The sequence below is a fragment of the Rhopalosiphum maidis genome, chromosome 1 (assembly GCF_003676215.2).
Source record: "Rhopalosiphum maidis isolate BTI-1 chromosome 1, ASM367621v3, whole genome shotgun sequence".
NCBI lineage: Eukaryota > Metazoa > Arthropoda > Insecta > Hemiptera > Aphididae > Rhopalosiphum > Rhopalosiphum maidis.
The window spans coordinates 68,883,611-68,907,525 of record NC_040877.1 but is presented as its reverse complement, the minus strand read 5'-3'; the positions used below and the strand labels follow the sequence as shown (position 1 = coordinate 68,907,525).

The 23,915-nt window shown below is 24.9% G+C and overlaps 1 protein-coding gene across 1 annotated transcript in view; it reads left to right on the top strand.

The window, feature by feature from the left end:
- Nucleotides 1–23,915, top strand: part of LOC113548152 (glycine receptor subunit beta-type 4-like) — a 211,258-nt gene that overhangs the window by 182,943 nt on the left and 4,400 nt on the right. Inside the window, exons 5-6 of the mRNA XM_026948874.1 lie at nucleotides 7,842–7,924; nucleotides 12,586–12,720. Of these exons, the coding sequence (XP_026804675.1) occupies nucleotides 7,842–7,924; nucleotides 12,586–12,720 (218 nt within the window). The remainder of the gene's footprint in view (nucleotides 1–7,841; nucleotides 7,925–12,585; nucleotides 12,721–23,915) is intronic.

Here is a 23,915-nt window from a genome sequence, read left to right as displayed (position 1 = left end):
CAAATTCACGACTCGTGTAATCGCCGATACATGCGTGTATTCTAACTTTACGATTATGTATGACTCGTAAAGCACAGCGATTGAAGAATATTCACCGATATCCATGAAGAATTGACAACGTTAATATCGTTTGACCGAAAAATTTTATAAATTATGTATTATTTATTTGTATAATATTATTTTAGATTCTGAACGAATTGATAAATGTATTTCTGTTTATTATTATTTAGTTTTTAAGGCATCAACTGCGTCAATTACTAACCTCCTTTACATTATTTACATAAGAAATGGGTTGAATTTTGATTAAATTACTATTATATGAAACATTGTTTTCTTAAATAATATTACTGAATTAGATGACGGAGTTCGGTTTCGTTGGTAAAATGCATTCATTTTCTGGACGTCTCGGGAGTGGGTGAAAATATCACGTATTGGGTATCCGGTAATTTCTGTTTGATGCGTATTTCATTGAAATGGCAGCATTCGAAGAGTATGTACTTGACCGTATTGAGTAATGACTGTTCCACAAGTAGGGTATTAGGTAACCTTTTCTTTGGCCATGAGTTGGCCATGTGTCGAGCGGGTATGGACAAAAATAACTTCGTCCCTTCTGGACATCTCGCACGGTTTGAGTCATAGACCATAGTAATATTATTTACTTGAAATTATTATTATTGAAATTTGTCCAGAGGTTTTGCCATTCATCCATCATCCATATATTTGAATTTAATTAAATTTCTAAAGTCTTAAGGACATACTTCAAAACGGAAGTACCTGTTGTTTCTTTATCTTTTAAGTTAGCTTTTTCGTTCCTTATTATATCGACGCCGTAGCCTAGAATTTATGCAAAAGGTATATCATTTTTAAGATCATTGATTATTAGACTAATAATTGGTTGTCCTATGTTCAAATTAAAAATTCTGATTAGAGTGTTTAAAGAATCTAACATAATTAGGTACTTCTTATAGCCGGTATAAAATGAATACTTTGGATGGCTGTGAGTATCGCTAAGGCTTCTACAGTAAAAATACTGCGTATATTATTGGTTTTAAATTGTATATTTTTTATTATATATCGCAACTAAACCTGTCTTCTGCTCGATTTTCGACGCGTCAATATTATGTGTTTGTGTTCATAGTACGATTGCAGTAGTTCAAATGAAGACTTCTATATATCATTATGTTTTTATCCGTTGTATTGTTGTTGTAGTATAATAGATATATCTATTTTATCTGTATTAAATCGTCAAGGACGCACATTTATTTCAGTGCATTGAATTATATTAAATTGATTAAAGTTTCGTTTTTTATAATAATTTCTTGTTGTTTTTCGTATAGTGGCATGATATGAGATATAATACTTGCCAGCTTTACCTGGTTGATTTTTTTGATTTTTCTATGCAGAATTTTTTCGATATTTGGCTATTTTTATTATTTGGTTTCGAATAGTTTTCTGCTTAACAAGAGAGGTGATTCGTCAGCTATACAATTATACAAAGCAAGCTTATGACTGTGCTAATTTTAAATTCACCTATTGATAAACGGATAGTGCAATTTTGATTTATATTTAACGTTTATATTGCCATTTAACATTTTTATATGATTTGCCGCTCCGTAAACTATTCGACCGTATTCAATTCTCGATTCAATTATGACTTAATGTTTGTATATTTTAGTTAGGCTGTCTGAATCGGATCTCCATTTTTGTGTGAATTAATGTTTTTAATATGTTCATTGTTTATACATTTTAGAGTTCGAAATTTTTAATTGGCTAATGTGTTGGCGCCAGATGAGTTATTTTATCAAATTTTAATCCTAAAATTTTAACATAGTCGCTTTAATCAAGTGTAGTATTTTCAAATTAAATTATTGTTAAATTATTATTGGTTTTATTATTTTTGTTTGGTTGGTGAACAATATGCATTTTGCTTTATTTGGAGAGAAAGAGATTTTTTAACAAAATTGATTTTGTTTTTTTTTATGTTGCTCGAGAATTAATAACTATAAATACTTGAAAATTTCACCAAATGCATAGATTATCATTTTAATTATACTGTAGAACCTTCAATTTTTTTAAATATTTATACTTTATATAAACATTTTTCAATATTTTTAGTTTTTTGTAATTATTAATAAAACATTATTCGCTAAACCAAAATTCTTAGAAATTTAATGTAAGATTCTACATAAGCTGTTTTTATATACGATTAAAAATATTAATAATACATAGGTACAATTTTTTTTATAATTATTTGAAGTTTATATTTGGACGAAATTATTTATTAAAAACGATAAATAACGATGTTAATTATTTTATTGTAATCATTATTAATTTTACTATATTCAATGACATTTTTTATGATTTTGAGGTATTATACTATGAGCCTATTTTTAGTCTCTAACGATATTTACAAAAAAATAATGTTAAATTTTGAGTTAAATAAGTTGATATGATATAAATGTATATTATTATAATAATTAAACACAAATACGTAATATAATAAATGCAATATTTTCTGAAATAATTATATCAACTAACTTACTAAATAGTAAAAGTAAAATAAATTACTTCCATTTGTTGTATCAAACAAATATATCATGAAATATACCTGGTATAAAATTACTATTACTTTTTATAATAAAGGCTGATTGATGAAAAAACCGTTTTCGCTCAGAATCGTTTTTCATATACAATGATATATCATTGATCTCAAATTTAACCTTTCTATAATAGTGACCCGCTCGGCCACTACACACCTAACATACAGTAGAGCGATACCCACTTGCCTACCTTTCTTAATGTTAATATAAATTATACCTCAACAATCTAAACAATTAGAGTTTCTATAGAATGCTAATACTATGTTAGTAATAAGTTTTTACTAATAACTAATAAGTAAGAATCAAAATATGTATTTATAATTTTAATTATTTAATTTTAATATTTGTTTATTTATTTATTTATTGTAGCATGTAGTTAATGCATGGCATTTTAAACTATATAAAATATTACTTTTTACACACAAACATTTTTTTATTTGACATTTGGAATTGAACGCAGTGCATTTGACAATACCTTGTCTAATGCACTTAGACTGTTGGGTTTCTATTGTACATAAAGAAAATATATTTTCCATTGGTACTTCATCAATTGTTATTTACTTTTTTTTTTATTTTTTGGTATACATATATTGAATTGAGTATAATATCGAGTATAAAGACATAAGTCCCTCTAAACGATATTAGCCGTCAACTGTTACCTAAAAAAAATAATAATGAAATATGAATGATTTAATAATTATATTATGTTTACCTCTATATCTACAGCTAAAATATAATTCTGCAACCTTTGTTTATATCGGGTACTAAAACTCAAACTATATCTGCAATTTACGTTATTTATCGAATGTTTTCATTACACTAATTTAGTATTGTATGATTTTATATCAATTCTATATATTTTCTGTTTGAGCGTCGACTATCCATAGAATACTTAGTTTCTTTTTAAATTTCCTGCTCAATTTTAGCATTCTATAGAATGCCAAATTTAACATTTTAGCGGTAACTTATATTATATAAAATATAAAATTTATACAAATGTATATAAAATCAATGTTTTGATACATCGTCAATATTTGAAGAATTTTAATCTCAGCTAATAATACGAGGTATGTATTTCTACACTTTAGGTCAACAAATAGTAATAGGGAGGGATTTTGTTGTCACCTTCCTCCCCAACCTCATCAACAATAACACGCCTTCTGAGGATCATCTTATCAACGCATTCGCGATAATAATATTATAATATACTCCTGTGCAATAGAATGTTTTGTAGACTTTGGTTTACGCACTCACCACTAAACTAAGTATCTATATTATTCCAACTACTCGTTCATTATTCAAAAGTGCACAAACATTTGCGGTATGCATATCACCTATATGCGTATACGTAGTAATAATAATAATATTGTAATTTACTATTATGACGATAAGTGCATTATACGCTATTATATAGTGTGTAGTATTTCGTGGAGGTTCGGTAATTGGCTTTATGCGGTTTACCACGACGAACGCACCCACACACTCGGATATATTATTATAATATTATGTAATGTTCCGTAATAAAACGACCACAGAGCCCGTCCTCCTCGAAAGTCCTAAACTGTTATTCCATTGGTTAGTTTGTTCCAAAACTAACTGTCTAAGCATGTATCGGAATCGGAATCGGAATCGGATCAGAGCTAGACCAAATTATGAAACTGTGCATGCACTGTTGATGACACGAAATCGAATTAAATATTTATTATTTTCGTGATCTCGTATTTTTCGTTTTTACTGGAAATACAACGGTTTTGTATTGTTTTTTTTTTTTTTTTATTTCACTAACCGTCAATTCGCGGCGTTTCGTGGTTGTGGAAGGCGCTGAAGGGTTTGGGTGTCAAATTCAAACTTCCCTCGCCCCCGGACTTGAATATTTTTTTTTAAATGAAAAACAATTTATTGTGTACGATATAATATGTTGTAATATTGAATGACCATCAGCACTGACAATCGTATTTCAAACATACGTAGGACATGCGTCCTGATGATTGTTTTATAATTAATTTAAAAATCGGAACCTTACCGGAACCGTTACTTTTTTTTTAAAGGTTTTTTACGATTAATTTCGGTTTTAATAGAGTAAATAGTATACTATCGATATAGTATGTAGTGATAATAAATAAAAAGTTGGTGATATTTTAAAATTTGAAATACCAAATATTGATACAATAAGTGGTAATTAGTAAATAATATATATATTACATAACAATTAAAATATAAACTAGGTATAAAAATTAAAAAAATAAATAAAAAGGGTTATTTAAAACAGGATTATGTTTAATATACATAACATTAATAGGGTTTAGTAATTGTTTTACTTATTTAGTCTTTTTCTTTGACCTAAACAATTGGTAGAATATCTGGTTGAAAATTGTTATTGAGTATTGACCTGTCATAATTGATGCTATTTGACTCTACTAATATTTTATAACATTTTTTTAAAAATTCGACACAACCGAATTTTTTTTGACAGAAGTATAAAATCAAAATAGGAAACGTATTTTTCATTTTTAGGAAAAAAAAACCGAAACCCAAATTTAAAAACCGAAAAGAAACCGGAATCGAAATACTAGTTTTTTTAAAAACTGAAAATAAACCGAAACCGACATTTTAGTTTTTTTAGGAATCTAACCGAAACCGTAAAAATCATTAAGGTTCCAGTCCCTGATTTAAAATAAATACCCAAATACATATTAGCAAAATGTGCGTGGTTTTTTCACGAAATTTCATTATCTCCATACAAATATTGTCCTATTAATTGACTTGTGACATATTAATTTTAATAGAAAATATTGGCTTACTGAGAATCTTGCAAATTCTGAGTTGGTGCTTCATGGCTATGTAATTTGTAGATACGATAAGAATTTTTATACTAGTGATTATCATCTCAGTGATGGGGCATTGATAGCTGTGAAAAACGATTTTCACAATTGTAATTGGCGTTGAACAATATTTATGCCTATATTTCAGTAGCACCACTAGTCTGTTAGCCAAGGTTTACCTTCCTACGAGCTCTGATATTTTTAGAAATGAGTTATACAATTTCAATAGACCAGATTTAACAATCTTCGAATTTTGATTTTGATTTTGATATAGTGTGTGGAGACTAACTTTTTCCAGGTTACCTAGTTTAATAGTATTTCTGGCCTTGAATACACGGACTCTATTATAGACAAATTTCTGGTTGTAAGAGGTTCAAATTAATAACATTCTTAATAATATCTCCCTTCTTGATTTAGTGTTTTCCACTAACAAATCAATTAAATCGTACATTCATACAGTCTTCTGACTCCTTAGTGCTCTATGACGTATACCATTCAGTGCTTTCCTCTTAGTTACTCCTGTGCTAAATTCTCAAAATTTATTTTTTAATATTTAAAGTGTTTATTGTACAAGTATTGTCAAAGATTTAGGATCGTTTTACTGGGATATTGACTTTCCATCATTGATAGCAAAGAACTCAACTAATTTTTTTAAGGAAACACATTTCTTTTGTCTCTAATTTATGATATTTCGTAAAAATGTCACCATGCTTTGTTAAACTACTTAACACTAAAATACATAACTAAAATTTATATTGCAATAAATTCAAACATTTAAAATTAATAAATAAATAAATATGGAAAGAATAATTTGTAGGAATTCTTAATGTAAAATGTCACTCAAATTCAGACTCAAGTATAATATTCTATTTTTTTTTTTACAACTCAATTTAAAATCTGGTCAATTTTTTTAATGTAACTAAAATATTAAAATTAGAAATTTAGTTGTTTAGTATTTAATCAGCTACAATATAGTACATATTACTATAGGAATATTAATAACTTTGTATTAATTAATTTTATATGCAAAATGTATTTTTTGATGGTCTTCTAACCTCTTCGTAGATACATGGTACAAAGAACGTAATACTGAGTCTATTTTCGCCAAATATAAATAATTATACGAGATGATTACATGATGATACGTAGTATGTAGATTTACGATTTGCTTGTGATATTCTAACAACTAAAATTTTACGTTCACAATCACATCTTCAATTTTAGTGGAAAATAATTTCCCATCGTTTTCTCTATAAATTTACCATGTCCTTCAATTTGCATCCCCTTGATTTATCCTGATACCATATTATTGGTTCTCTTTTCGCTGTATTCTTTCTGTATGCCACCAACGAATGCGCATAAAAACGTCTAACGTACACAAAATAAACATTAATTTACTATAATTGCTTACAATTATTAATTATCAATCTATGTAACTGATGTCAATCAAAATATTATATAAATTGCATTATAACTTATAAGTTGTATTATAATATATCTGATATCAAAATATTATCTTTGTATAGTTTTAATATTTGAAAATAACTATTTACTAAATACACATTTTAATTACTATTAAATTGCATAATGATTAATGATTGTATGTCAATAAGACGTGCATTGTAAATATAATTTAATTGAATTTATACTATTATAAATTGTGTAATTACAAGACAGCCATAAATATTTAATTATAAATTTAACAAAATATTTGTGCGGTTAGTCTACAGTAGTAGAAAGGAGCATTGTAGGATCAGCAAAAAGTAAATAGTAATTTAAAAAATGACTATACAGTATACACTTTAAAAATATATTTAAATACTCTGAATGTTTTCAGATTATTACAAACGTTGGTAAATTGCAATCTATATAATAAATAAATAAAAAATACATAATTTGAGTTACGTTTTTCTTGTAAGATAGAAAAAAACAAGTCAGGCATAAATAACGTTATGGTGTTAAGATGCATTAAAAACGTAAAAGTTAATTGAAATGTAACCAATCAACGAAAATTAAATTTAAATAAAAAAATTGTTAAATATGATGCATTAACTCATATTATATAACAATATTAACAACCGAAACTATGTCATAATAACTTGTATTACAAATTACATAAATTTAATTATTTTTTTATTTCTTATAATATGAAATTTTTAAATATTTAACAATATTTAAAATTATATTTGAATTCTATTATAACTTTTTAATGAAAGTTTATTTAAAAACAAATTAGTACATATTTCGAAAATAATATATAGTAATGCGATACGTCGTGTTAATACTATCGACAGAGATTAAAGATTTTAAAATTCACTACATATTTAATAAATAATACTTGATTATCAATCATATTTCTTTAATTCCAGAATTGTGTATATTAAAACCTAAAATTACTTATACGATATTTTTTTTTCAGATTGAAGTTGACATTTTCATGTATGATGGACTTGTCTAAATTTCCGTTGGATAACCAAATTTGCACGATGGAAGTGGCCAGTTGTAAGTTCCATTATAACATTTCAGTGAAACAATCTGATGACTATTTTATAAAATAATAAAGTAGTTTAAAATAGAAACATTCACTTAAAACCGACCACGTTAAAATAAAAAAATATTTGAATCATAAAATAAATTCTGTTTAAATTGCAAGTTTGCAACAGTTTGATAGCTATTGAGATTTGCACTACCACTTCAATGTATTTATGAAATTATTTATAGTGATTTAGATTTTGAAGTAAATGTGCCAAGAGAGGGTGAATTATATTTAGAGTATTATTTCAAAGGAAATCCGAAAAACTTTACTTAATTTCAAAATAATACAATTTTATATCTAACGGTAATAATACTCATAACATATTATTATTATAACTACCTACAAAGAATTAATAAAAATGTGATTAAAGAAAAATTGACACGTTGCGATAAAAAAATATATCAAAATAAATTGTATAAATTACAATACGTGTGAAAATAATAATGTGGTAAGGACAAAATACGAATGTAAATATGGTTTTATAGAAACTCGTTAGCGAGATACAAATAAATATTTAATGATAAATATGTTTATAAAAATTAAACAATTATAAAACTGATTAAAACGTCAATAAACCTGAGTACGATAAGAATATAAGAAATACCTAGTTCACAAAGATACTATAAATAAATAATAAAAAAAAATATCCTTCATTGCATTGAATTATGATTATCGTTTAACTTGTTACAAAGTTACAGCTAATTTTAAAATTATTTTTTAAGCTTCTTAACTTAATTATTTAATTTATTTTCTAATAATTAATCTTTTTAACTAGTTGAAGCATCCATTGTAATAACATAGCTTTTTTTTACAGTTAATTGAAAAAATAATATACTCATTTAAAATCATGTTTATAAGTTTATATATATCTAGAAATGATTGTACCTAATCATAACAAATTAATTAATTTGTTTTTATTATTATTCAATCATCATGCAGTATACCATCATTCTAGGAAAACAACACAAATGCTATTTATAATATTTACTACTCTATTAGACTAATAAACCTATTGTAAATTATTAACTCTAATGTAAATATAAATGTAAATTATTAAAATCATAATTTACTATTAGCTATATGAAAAATACAGATATTTTCGCATCTTTAAATTTAAATATTATATAAAAATATTTTGTAACACAAAAATAATATTCTGTAAAGTTTATACTTATTATGATAATAAATTAAAATTATAAAGGTATTCATATAAAAAGAAAAAAACGAAGCCAAGCCTTGTTAACTAAGCCATTTATTTTAAGCCTCTTTTTTCAATTAGACAAGTTCTATTTACGATTTTGTTTTTGTTTAGTGTTTTCGGAAATCATACTCTGTCAGAAAACTATTTTACATCTTACATTTTGTTTTTTTTTATTTACAGAGGAAAAAGATACAATTTATTTGAACGTTGAAAAAACATTGACGTCAAATTATTTTTTGTTTTTAGTTCTGTAATTTAAATTTCAATTACGTATTGGAATTTAAATTTTAAAACACTATTTTTATTCCACAATTTTTCTAAATGAACATTTTTCTTTTATAGCTTTTATGAAAACTATTTAACTTTTGTATTTTCAATCAGTTTTACTCAACGTATTCTTGGAAAATAAGAAGTTCTATTCTGTATGTGTACATCCGGATTTAGCAAATAATTAGATTTATAAATATCGATTTTTTTTTTATTTTTTTATAACCATACACACAATTTAAAATACAAAAGACTGTTTTCCATGGACATTGAAGTTCATATACTTTAATATCTAAATTCTTATAAATTAAATGCTGAAGTTAGAAAAAGCAAATATTCATTTATTTTTTTTTTTTTTTTTAATTGTAATTTGACTTCTACCTTTATTTTAGTAGTTTTCAAACAGAAGGACTAAAATATTATCCATACTAAATATTTTGAAAATATTTTTAAGCTAAATTTCTTATTATTACTAAATATTAACACTCACGTGATTTTGTCCAATTTATTATAGAATATTCAGTTTGGTTATACAAGTTGACTTGGTTCACTATAAACCCAGCTTGTCTCAAGAAATATTCGTGGTTTTTTGTTTGGTTATGCTTCGTTTCGTTTTAACATATGTAAATAAAAACATACTTCTACTTTATATTATATTTGTGTATGATTGTCAATTTTTGGTTTCATTTCCTTACTGTTTGTTAAACTACCTTATTGACTTTCAATTTACATATGACATCTAATAGGTAATTGAAAAAAACAAAAAGATAGTTATGCAAAAAATATTGTTTTTGTTCATTGGTTTTACATTAGACTTAATGCCTTATAAATTATAATAATTTAGTATTTAAATATTTTAAACTGAAGTAATAGACAGAGATAAAAATTGCATATATGCTTAAATATATATTGACAAATCCTTTTTATTTCTAGTTCAATTTAAATATTAAATAAGAATAGTTAATACACTATTAGTTTTGTATCAAAACAGTCAATATTTTCAAAAAAATATTCCCAAAGATAATTGTAATTTAAAACTTTAGAATCATTGGAAAATCGAAATTTAATACTGTTGTAATAACACATAAAAAAGAGAAGTAACTAAAAATATTATAATTATAAATAAAAATAAAAACAGAAAATTATAATATAAAAAGTTTTAAAAAAAAACTACAAACATTTCTGTAAGGGTAACCGATAAATTTGGCGAAATCTATACGACGTAATAATTTAATTAAAAATAATGCATTTTTAAATTAAAATTTTTTTATCTCAAAATAATTAAATAAGATAATAAATTAGATTATTATTATAGTTAGGTGTTATGTTTCAAATCAAATACAATTTTTAAAGTATTTAAATATGTATTTAATATTTATTTTTATTTATATATTATTAAGAGTTTTTAAAATAATAATTTTATACAAAATGTATAAAAATTAAAAATTAAAATAATTAAAACTATATCAAAAAAGTTACATTAATATACATTAAAAATATACTCAAATGTTAATGTCGTATGCCAAAGTTTTTAAGTGTTGTATTATGTTCTGGTTTAAATAATTGTCCATCTTATTTTGTTTTTTCTGTGGTTGTTTTCCATTTTAATTTCTACTTATCTTTTTTACCAACCTCAACGTGTGCCACTTTAATTTATCTAATCCAACTTCCTTTTGTAGACATTGAAACGTCTTCTAAATCGATATATTATATTGACAAATTGCTTTTGAAAACCATTATACTTATATATATACTAATGTATGATCTAAAAATGTAACAAACGGAAATCAAATTATTGTTATCTGTACTTATCTGTCAATCTTTTAAGTTTTTAGACTTTATACAGTATCCAAGAATCACTGTTACAGTGACTATAATCATAATAATAATTTGATTTATTAATTTATTATCTTATAAATCTAAAAAAACTAATAAATAGTTTCACTGATAATATAACCATCTGTAAATATGGTAACACATGTTTTGGTTTAAAAACAGCATATATAAATAAAATTGAATATAAATATTAAATACAGATAAATGATAAATTACAATTAATTTACTTTTATTAACCATTATTTAGCAAACAATAAATTGATCACAAAGTTTATAATCTTTCAAAAACTGCTTAGCCTGACACGTCATAACCCAAACAATATTTACATAAAACTTATGACCAAAAATACTAACTTAATAAATTAGTTTTATAAACATTGAAGTTTAGATTTTAATGAACAATTTAATTTCAAACCTTAACATATAGTAAGAGAGACCACCAACCAACCACATAACACGTTTAGTATAATCTTGTTGACAAACAAAACAAAGATATTTAGGGACAGGACAATCTTCTTAATAAATGTTTAAACGCCTACATATGTAGGTAGTTTGAAACGTGATTTCATTAATTTTGACTAGACACTAATATTACTAATAAGTACCATATCAAAATATATACCATACACTTTTGAAATACTCAGTATGTTTATAATTGAATTTTTAAAATTCATATTCATACATTTACTTTTTTAGTAGTGTATAATATTATGAACGAAACAATATGAAAACAATATATGCGAAACAACAAATACAAGATCAACGTCGTTTCAAAAAATTCAACTACCTTAAAATGTTAGATAAAGAGATATAGTAATTACCAGACTTTTTTGTTGTTCATGCATTTAAAATGAGTAAAATACAAAAAAAATATTTCTAGAAAATAAAATTTTGGTAAAATGATATAAACATAGACTTTTCAGAAAAAAAACCTAGAATATTTTCACAATTATATCACATGTATCACATTATTTTAAAAAAAACATAAACTTAAAAGTAATTTGATATAAAACAGTTATCAATGTTTTGACAGAAATGTCACATATTTCAATTTAATGATATGAATTTTATATACATAATACATATACACAAAGCCTTACCTGGGGGTTCAACCCCCTCAACATATTTTTCTGGGTACGACCTTGCATTATACTCATAAGTATATCAATACATCTATATTTATATAAATATACAGTACAACATAAAACCTTCAGTTATTCCTTTTGCATGGTCCCAGGTAACATTAATATTTTATTTTTACACATTAAGAGTATTATTTCTCACCTAATACAAAATTAATTATTTTTATTGAAATCATTTTAGTTTCAAAAACTATTGAAGAACTTCGATTGGAATGGAAAAATACAGATCCTGTACTAATGGCCAAAGGATTGAGAATGCCACAATTTGAAATTGTAAATATCGTGCCTTCCGACTGTCAAGAATCTTTTCAAATAGGTACGTACTAGATATTCTTTGTTATTATAAAATGCAATTTATAGAAGTAAATTAATAGACAGTAATTCGTCAAGTATTTTTGATTCTTTTTTTTTTTTAATAACAGTTATTCAAAATCTAATTTTTGGAATTATCGAATCCTTGATATATTTTGTAAGTATCGTATAGAGTTACAAACTTCCGTTTTTCAAATGAAAACCCCCATTGGCTCTATCTCTTTTTAAACAGTAAATTATTTAACAGATAATTTTTTTGTATATTTTGAGTATTTTGTAAAGTTAAGATTCAAACAAATAATCTTTTAGTTATTTTGTGTAATTACTACAATAATAGGTCCATAAAATTGGCATTAGAAGATATGCGGTCTATGATAATTTGAAAATGCTAGTGATTAATATTAATAATTTATAAAAATGATCCAACTATAGTAAATACTAGATCTAAAACACTTTTTAAATAGTACAAAAAATCTCAATAATTTTAAAATATATTAAAAGTCTAAAAATCAGAATTTGAAAACATTTATTTTTTAATGACAAAATGGAAATTAGCATTCTTGATTAATCACCCTAAATATATTAAATTTGAATGATTAAAAAAAAAAATGCTAAAATAACATTCTGTAGATTTCAACTAGGTACGTAGGTAGGTATCGAGAAAATGATATTGATCTTAAAAGTCTTATCCTTGTCATTTGTGTTTTGTAACACAAATTTAAATAATAACTTATTTCTCGTTTTTATGCAAATTTAGGCAATATTTAACCAAATTAAACACCGTCATCCTTTTGACAGACCATTTTCGGTTTAACCATTATCCGTACATTTTCTTTTAAATAATATTAACAATTATCACTGACAACTAGGACTTTGTTTTCGTTTAACGCGTTGTTATTCAGGAGTGTAGTCTTAGAATAATATCGTCGGATCACATTTATATAATATAAGCGGTGACGCAACTAAGCATGAAGGGTTGTATGCCTGGCCCCCGAAATATAGGATTATTTTCACGAATTCTACGTAAATATACGCAATACATAATTACATAATTTTTATTGTAATTTTAGACAACATATCTTGAATATTTACTTCACCTAGATTTTACTCATTAAACCTAAATTGTTTTCAAGAAACTTTTTTCAAAATCATATGGAGGGACCTATCAAAAATAAAATGAACCTTGGTTGTACCAATGAATATAGAGATGGGAAAAATAGTAATAAACACATACAAAGGACGTAGTATAATTTATAAAGTATCTAAATTCTATGGATATTAATATACTTCATATTTTGACATACTTATATTAAAAATAAAAATAAATAGCGAATATTTGTACTAAGGATGGGAACATGGAGATGTTTTTATTTTTATAAAATTCATAAATTACCTAGAATTGATTTTTTTTTATTTTATTTATTTATTTATAATGTAGAATAATAAACATATTAATTATATCATATTATCGTTTATTAGTCTCAATTAGTCTAATGACCGTTTCCAAATTTATTGAACACCCTTTATAATAATCATTATAATTAAACAAAAATTGATATTATGTTTAAGGTATGATTTGATAAAAACATACGATTGTTACGTTTATTTGAATTAGTCGCAAAAATAATTTTATTTTAAATTTACTTTTTTAAGATAAAACATTTTGTTTAACCATTTGGTCAAAGTTTTAAATTAGATACACGTTGGCTCTTTATAAATATGACAACTATAAAGTGAATTTACTACAAAAAAATATATTATACATAATATGTTTTGTGTATACAAAAAACTAAAAGAACCTAAATCATACATAACCATCTTCGCAGTTTACGTTAAAACTTAAAACTAAGTCTGCTGAACAATAATAATTATTATTACAGCATAAGAGCCCCTCTAAGCTGTTCTGTTGTATTTTGCTTTTTTAAATAGAAAAATCAGTACAAAAGCCTTTTTGCAATTCAACGTGTTCTTTACATTTAAATAAGCATGAAACCCATATTTATATAGCATGCATTTGCACATGTATAAAAAATATTGAATTAACTGGGTTTTTATACAAAAAAAATTAGACTCATAAAATAAAAGAGATGTTAAAAAGCTGATGTCTAGCGTTCGAAATGCAAACTTTATTTGTACTGTTATATAATAATTTATGAACTATAGCAGTGGAGTGTAGTTCTATAGAGTAACGCGTGACCAGAAAAAAATGTATAAAACCTTCTATTTGATAATAAATGTAGCAATTTAAAAGCTGCATAATTTTGGAAGATAATAATATACAAATCATGGCCGGTATACATTATTTTGTGTACAATTTAAAACATCACTGTATAAAAGATTCGTTCTATAACTATGTATACATAAGTCAAACTGTACAAGAGCACATATTGTTTTTTTTCTTATTTACTGTAGTAACGATTCGTTTCAGTGTAGATTTATTAATAACTTTATGTAGGAGACATCATCGCACACTGCTTCTTAACCAAACAGTTTAATATAAACATATTAATTTCGGAGCAAACGTTAATTAAGACGAATAATTTTATTCAAAATTAAATTACAGATAAATAGTAACTACACATTACGATCATCAAACGAACTTAAATACGTGTATACACAATACGCTAAGGGTCGCCCATTATTCATGTTAAGTCTCTTGGGCATTATCTCTCAGCATTTCACTAATAGCAACAGGGACCTTTGTGTTTAAATACATTTTATAGCCGACTATACTACGGTTGGGTTACCTGATAGTTATCACACGAATATTCCAAAAGAAATCGCAGCGAAGAATATAATATTATATTGCATATTGTATACAAGATTAGTAAGGGAAAAGTTTTTTGTTACGAAGCACGAACACAAAAAAAAAATTTGAAAAGCCGCAAAGACGTTTTATTCGACACGTTTATGACATGTATATGAAAAATAGACTTATCGTTTCGATAAATTTTTTATTTTTGTTCTTAGTCTCAATTCTCTTGTCTCCTATGTCATGCGATAACAATGTATGATCCGTGTAATGATATAATATATTATTAAAAAAACAATTTTTGTACGTAGACGTTACTTTTTTTAGTGTTTGAATAGCACATACATAAATCCATCAATTCCGAAACTTTTAACTCGCCGTTATTCCAATGATAAATGGTACAATATTTGGCTGTATTAAGATTCAGAAATTTGTATGTGAACATTTAAAATAATGACTGACGTCAAAACACGTCGTACCTGCCTGAAAATGAAATAAAATTCAACGTTTTTTCTAATTATTAAAAACAATTTCAAATTACTTAATATAATATATTTATCACGTTGTGCTAACCTCAGGACATTTGAGAAAAAAATGTACCTATATAAACTTCAATTTTTAACACGAGAAACGAGAAGTCCATTAACTAAAAATAATAATTATTTGCCTTATGTTTTTTTAAATACTTAAGGGCACAGCGCAGTATTTCGAAATATTATTATACGAAAAAATATCAACACAGGTCATGTTTATAGAGATAAATTCAAAATATAATTAACCTACCTATAGTATCTACTCGTATACATATAAAAAGTATATTTTTAAAATTATAAAAAAACATTCAAATAACCATTTAATTTTGATCGGCACCTGAATTATTCAAGTAAATTATAAAACGCATAATAAATATTACATACCGCATGTGCGTCAGCATGATTTATTTACTACATAAACCCAAGGTTACTTTTAACAATTTCAACTTTAATTGTATTTTTATTTTATTTTATTTGCGTTAGCCTTATGAAAATTATAATGGTTTTATATTTTTTATTATGATTCTTATAAATTTTACTTTCTTTATTATTATAGAAACAGTATGTTAACAAGGTGAGCTTTTGATTTTTAAGTAAAAATAATGTGATACATTTTGTTTATTTTCTTAATCTATAAGAACAAAATAGTAAATACCCTCTCATAAATAATAATATGGATGAACCAACCGTCATCAAACAAACATTATATTATTATATTATATTATATTCATCTATATTTGAGATGTAAGTAGTATAGTGAGTAAAAAAACTGTTTATTATGACAGTGTCATACTTCTTATTTCTTAACTATTTGATATTCTTGTAGTGATCGTTGTGCAGGACACTGCTATTGTTACCGATATTACTCATTTGATGAATTAGCACGTTTCTGGTTAGCATGAGGTGACTGTTAGAAGATACATAGTTAATAAACAACTACTACGACGAGCAATAATCTTACAGAAAGGGTGAATAGCCAGACTATCACTGTGTTTATACTAGTTATATCAATGACGTATGGTGATGTGATGTTATTAATAAAATACCTATTATGGAAATACTATATGGTGTCCTAAAAAATGTACTATTCAGCGGAAAACGGAAAAAACATGTTATGTTTCTTCAGTGGCGGTGCCAGAATTTTTTCTCTAGTATGGCCAATAGGAAGTTAACAATTATAAGGTAAGGCCACAAAAAATTAAAAATGAGTATAATATAATGTCTAAGGTTAGGCTAGTGGTAGGGCCAGGCATTTTCATGTAGGGTCATGGCCCGTTCCTGGCGCCGCCACTGTGTTTCTTTTACCATTTAACCTCCTTATTTCTAAGAATGCAAACGTACTCGAACGTACACCATATGCTAATTATATAACTATATTAATGCATTGAAATAATGTATTAAATATACTAACTCTATTTTGGGTTTACTTCATTCTTATATAATTAGTTCAATACTATAACGTAATAATTTATAATATTCTACGTATTATGGTATTACCGAAAACACGAAGCATCTTTAATAGTTTTATAAGCAGTTAAAAATATATTTTCTTAAAATCAAAAATAAACCATTCGGATATTGTTAATATAACTACCCATCAAACTCTTGATAATAATCATATATCTTTGCCTACAATATACTATCATATATATTTATTATGAGTTCTACTTTCAATATTTCAACATTTCTTTTTAAGTGATTAAGAAAAGTTTATTTGAATTGTTTATACTTGAGAATTAATTTGAACATTTTTTTATTTATTTATTTTAATCAATACATTTTTCTTGTGCATTGTTAATAATGAATCATTAAAATAAATAAATAAATACAATATGAATTTGAAAATAAAAAATAAAAATTGATGATTTGTTCGGTTATAGAAACACATTTTCAATTAAAACTAATATTAATTATTTTTTTTTTTTAATAAAAGGGTTTATTTTTAATAATAATAGAATTATACTGTTAAGTATAACGAATAATAATAAAAAATTAAAACTGTTGAGAGAGTGCAAAAAGTTTCAAGAGAGTAGTTCGTGAATTCAATATAAATAAAATAACTCAAATCAAAATAATGCATCATAAAAGCCGGTTGTTATAGTACTAATTATACCTTTTTTATGGCACAATAAGTAAATTTTATGATATTCTGTTTTTTTTTTCAAAATATTATCTTTCAACCTTCGGAATTTTATAACCTGTTATTAAACCATATTATTGTTTGACAATTTTTTTATGCAATAGTAGCTAATAAAATAAGAAAAAAGAAAATTTCACATATAAATATTAAATATATAATTTTAATTTATTCATACTAAGCATATTTAATACCATAATATTATACAATACTAGTTGTCCTGTGCTCTTTGTTGCCCTTTAAATTATGCTTCTTATCATAAAATAGTTATTATTATAAAAGTCTTATGTGGTTCAAACTTTGTTCGGACTTTGGTTCATTCTTTATACTCGTCGTTCACAGACTATAATATGCTGTTCCTTTTATGTACGTATTTGCAGATTATTTAAAAAAATGAATTACTCGATTGTTAATTAACTTATAGCATCAGAAATGGCTTAAAACCTTATCTGCACGAACGAAAACATAATTATGCTACATTGTTGTATCTCGGTTTAGTATACTTATAAGTTGCAAATTATAACTGGCAAATTGTTTACTTTTTTTATACATTTTTGTAGTTATTATTATTATTTTAAAACAAGCTGATGAAATCAAAGTTAATAAAATATTGACGATTTTTCTAGTTGTAACTCGACTTCACCAAAGAAAAAGTTTTAAAATTTTTAAAATTTTTGTATCATATCTATTTAAATTTTATTTTCCTGAACAGATGGCGTCACTAGTATATTCATATTTTCTCGTTCAATATTCCGTGAATGAGTTGGACAATAAAACTATGCTTTGTAGAGTGATCTTTCATTTATAAAATCTTATGATAATTGGATGAGTGATTCCCGAGATCATTATTGGTATCTTAGATTTTCACATGTCATCAACATTTCCTAGAATCCGGATTTATCGTCACTTACTGGATTTAGTTGTAAATCTAAACCATCCGGGTACCCGCTCAAACACGCACAAACGTTTTTATCAAAATTTGTCCAACCATAAAAAAAGTTCAGTGACATATACACATATAAAATAATTATACATATATATATAAAGATAAATGTTATACTAACTAGATAATTAACAGAAAATACAATATTGTTGAAGAAATTACTTAACAATATTTTTGAAAAGTAAATAATTTACCTGTTTTACTATTTTAAATATATTTTATCATTAATATTTTTATTTTAATATCAACACATTTAAATAGATAGGTATGGAAATAGATAAGTATTTTAAAGTTCAGATAACCAGATTAGTGGGATACACATACAGTGCCACAACACTCCGCTCATCATAGCTTTGAATAGGTACTTATAAATTTATAACCAATTACCTACTAGTTCAAAATTCGATCTTTATATTTCAAAATACTCACAAAAATATTCAACATAGGTATATAAAAATATAAATTCTAGTTGTCTCTTGAATAAATAATAACTTAAAATTAATACCGATCAAAATTATCGTTTATTTTTTAAAAATAGTAACTTTAAAATATGTAAAATAAATATTTACATAATGTTTGTAGAATTCAAGATAATGAATGTTTAATATTAAAATAATTGCTTAAAATATATACAATAATACTTGCACTTCCAATTATCAATTTGCGAATAAAAAAATAACTCGTTAACCTATCAAAGATCTAATGTACATAAGCACTAATGGTAAAGTTCGAATCTCGTCTGCGTATTATAATATATCTCACGGCAAGAAATAATAAAAACGAATCGGCTGACTTGTTTTAAGAATAGATGGTACTTATTGTCACCTTAATTAACTAATCGAATGTCATTGTAAAATCAATGTATTTTTCGCTTTTCCGGATTCTATAAATCTGTTATTCTTTCTTTTCTTTTTTTTTTTTATCGTTGTCTTATCATCTTTCTCTTCCTGTTCATAATACTAAGAGATACCCATCAGTATAATAGAAAATATCCATGGTCAAAAGGCTAGAACACATTCGAAACAGTTGATGGAAAGTGTTATAGAGTATATAAAATATGCACTCTTATTTACAGAGAAAATTAAGATTTCCGGAGAAATGAAATAATCTTAGTATAACGTACAACTATAATATAATTATAAATGCTTTTTCACGGCAGGCGATTTAATAAATTACTACACGAACATTCTCCAATATAAAGTGCCGTGGAAAAGCAGACTCGACTTGATCTAGGCGACGCACTTAATACTATAGTCATTTTGCTATATGTTTAGTTATACGATAGATAGGGAGTCCACCAATTAATCAATCTCTTGCGGATTTCTTCTGTCAGGACTTGGAGTCGTGGACAAAATAACAAATGAAGCCACTATAAGCTTAATTATATACAAGGAGATTCATTGAGCATGCTTAAACTACATTCCCCCCCACCACGTTAATAATGTATTTAAATCTAATTATTTTAAAATGTACATTGTACCAACTTACAAAAAAACAATTATTATTATAATTAGATTTCTATGCTGTCTTCAATGTATTATATGAACATAAAAACTCTTTTTATTTTCAGTTTCTGAGCAGAGCAAATATTTATTGATGTTACAATAATGTGATTTTTATTTTTATAAGTCATCAATTTTTACTTTCAAGCACTTGTAGTAAATTAAATCTAGTTTTACTTTAAAGGAATCAAAATTAAAAATTACAAGTATACACTTTTCAAAATAACAAGAAAAAACGGGTATTTAAAAAATACCTACAATTTTATTTTTTTTTTTATGTAAGATACTATAAATACTTAAATTTTCACCAAATGTTTATGTTAGTATTTCCTACGCATAGTATAAAAAACAAAATATTTTCACTCTTTTCGAGTTATTTATATATATTTTAAATTTTCCTTTTTGTTTTATATATAGATAAGGTATATTTATAAAAATAATTAAAAATGTGGAATAAAGCACTTCATAAGTTATTCATTTACCAATACAAAAATATCAAATATTAATAATCACAATATTTTTTTTTTAATAAGTGTTTAATTCGGAATTTCGACGTAAAATCTCAACAATTTTGATATTGTTTTGTAATTAGAAATTCATAAAAAAATTCTATTTATATGTTATATCTAAGATTTGAAATTTTAAAAGAAGGTTATTCATAAGTTTTTTATTTATAGTATAAAAACAAAATGTATTGAAAAATTATATTATTTTTTTATGAGCTGATTGAATTTCAAATTATGACCATTTTTGGATATTGATTTATAAAATAACTACTATTGCTCCTCAAACGATTTTCGATACTTTATAGTTTATTGTAATAACTATGGGTACTTGAAATTTTCACCAAATGTTCATATAATTATTTTCTATATATATATGTATATATATATATATATATATATACATTATAATATTTTCAAAACATTTCTACTATTTTTGAGTTATTTATAGACATTTGAAATTTGAAAATGTTTTTTTAATTGTATTTCTATAAATTTTGATAAATATCCCTTTCATTCGGTCATACAGCATCAGCCATCAGGGATATAAAGATCCGGCATAAGTTTTTCTTATACATTTATTAAAATATTTAAAATACATTAGTGTAATTTATTTTTTTTTAGCTTTTTAAGTTCAAATCTTGTCAAAATTCGTTAAAATTACGTAGAAAATTTGCAAGTTGTTTTGCAATTGAAAATATATAAGTTATTCAATTTTTTATCCTTGGCTTGAAAATTTAATACAATGTCCCTCATAAGTAATTCATACTGAAATAAAAAAAATCTTGAAAATATGTGTATAAACATAATTTTTATTTATACACATTTAAAGTTCAAATTTTAACGAAATTATATATTTTAAGTTAAACTATGAATATATCATTATTTTGCTGTGATTCATAAACATTATTCGTGAGGGCATTAAAATTGTACGTTATATTTTTATATTTTATACTCTCAATGACATTTTCAAGTACGATGTTTTCAATAAAAATTCAAACCTATTCTTTATGTAAGATTAATATCAAAAAACATAACATGAAATATACTTACCGACATAGTTTGATAGACCGTCTCCGCTCACAATTATTTTTCGTACACAACGATTGAATTCAAATTTAACACATCCTTTAATGTGATCCACTTAATATAAAACAGCACGATACCCAATTTCAAACCTTTTTTTAATTAATTACCACCTATTTGTATTATAAATTATTAAAAAGATGTTTTTTTGAAAATATTGATTTATCATTCTAAATTTGAACCAATGATTTCTGAGTTACCTATATATTAGGAATTAAAATAGTCCAATATTATAGCCTATAATTATAGAAGTTTAGATAATTTAAGGCTAAAATAAGTTATACAATATAATAATTAATAATTAATGTTAATTCTTTAACGTTTTACATAATTTAAAATGATCGATGTAATAAGTTCTACACTAAATGTCTAAATGTTACTTTTATTTTATAATGTATGAAAAATAAATATTTTAATTCTTAGGACATACATTTTAATAACTAATTTTAATTTGAATTTATACTTATCAACAGCGTATTTCAATGATATACCTACTGTAAAAAAGTGGTTTCTCGCTTTAAAAATATAAGTTTGCATTATATCGTAAGAAACAGCTTTACAATGACATCTACAAAAAAAATCTAAGGATGAGAGATAAGCATAATTGATGAATCCTATACATAAAGTAAACACCTCGGGTGTCATGTTAGTGGTATATATGGTGCTCAATGATAAATCCATCCATGTATAGTAGTATTATTTATAATTATGCGTATTTCTAGATTACCAAAACACTTGCACCTGATAGCATAGTTACTTTTAGAGATGGCAAGATATCTCGCCCTCAAGGTTTGTGGAAGTAAAGCACACTAGATTGGAAAATTATATTTCCAACGAGAAGTACCTAAATCTGTTAAGGCTATAGCACCCCCAGAATTTCGTCGTTCATTATGACTATGAGTATGATTTTATGAAAAAATTACTCGTAATCACAATCATCGAACAGGCGTGCATCAAATTTAAATTCCAAAAATGTTCAATGAATTAAAATACATTACTATGAATAATTATAAAATATATTATATTAAATTATTATAAATAATATTAATACAATATTATATCCAATGCATAGGTCATTCACAGTTCCCTGAATATTACAATATTCAATTACATGATATAGCGTAAATTAGTCAAAACAATTATTGTTGCCTGTCATATACACATTTTAATATTACAGCATAGACTCCTGCAGATAGTGTAGTACACTATCTATAGTATATTATCTATCACTATATAATTATGAATAACGTCGTAAGTACCTATTATAGATTTTGACTTATTTTAAATTGTTTAACTATACAATTCAGATAATTCTGAAAATCAGTTATCATTTTGTAATAATAATATTCAAAATTTTAAAACTACAAAATGTATTGTAAATCAAACTTTAATAACTTAAAAAATCAAAATTTTTTTTATAAAAAAAAGATTAAGTCCTGATTATGTGTACCATTATATGTTATAGTTACCGTTCGTGGAATGTATTGCACTCATCACAATTTTTAACAATATAACTTCTACATTTCTGCATTTGTTTTTTAAATGATTTAATGTGGACCAGTATCGCGTGAAATTTCGTTGAAACCTATATAGAGTATAAAAATAAAATATCCACTGCATTGCAGGTAGTATACTATACTACAATGTTTAATAACGATTTTTAAGACAGTTAATATCGAAAACTGACGCGGATATAGATTATTTCAAAAATAAATAATAGATACCTAATACAAGCGATGCTGT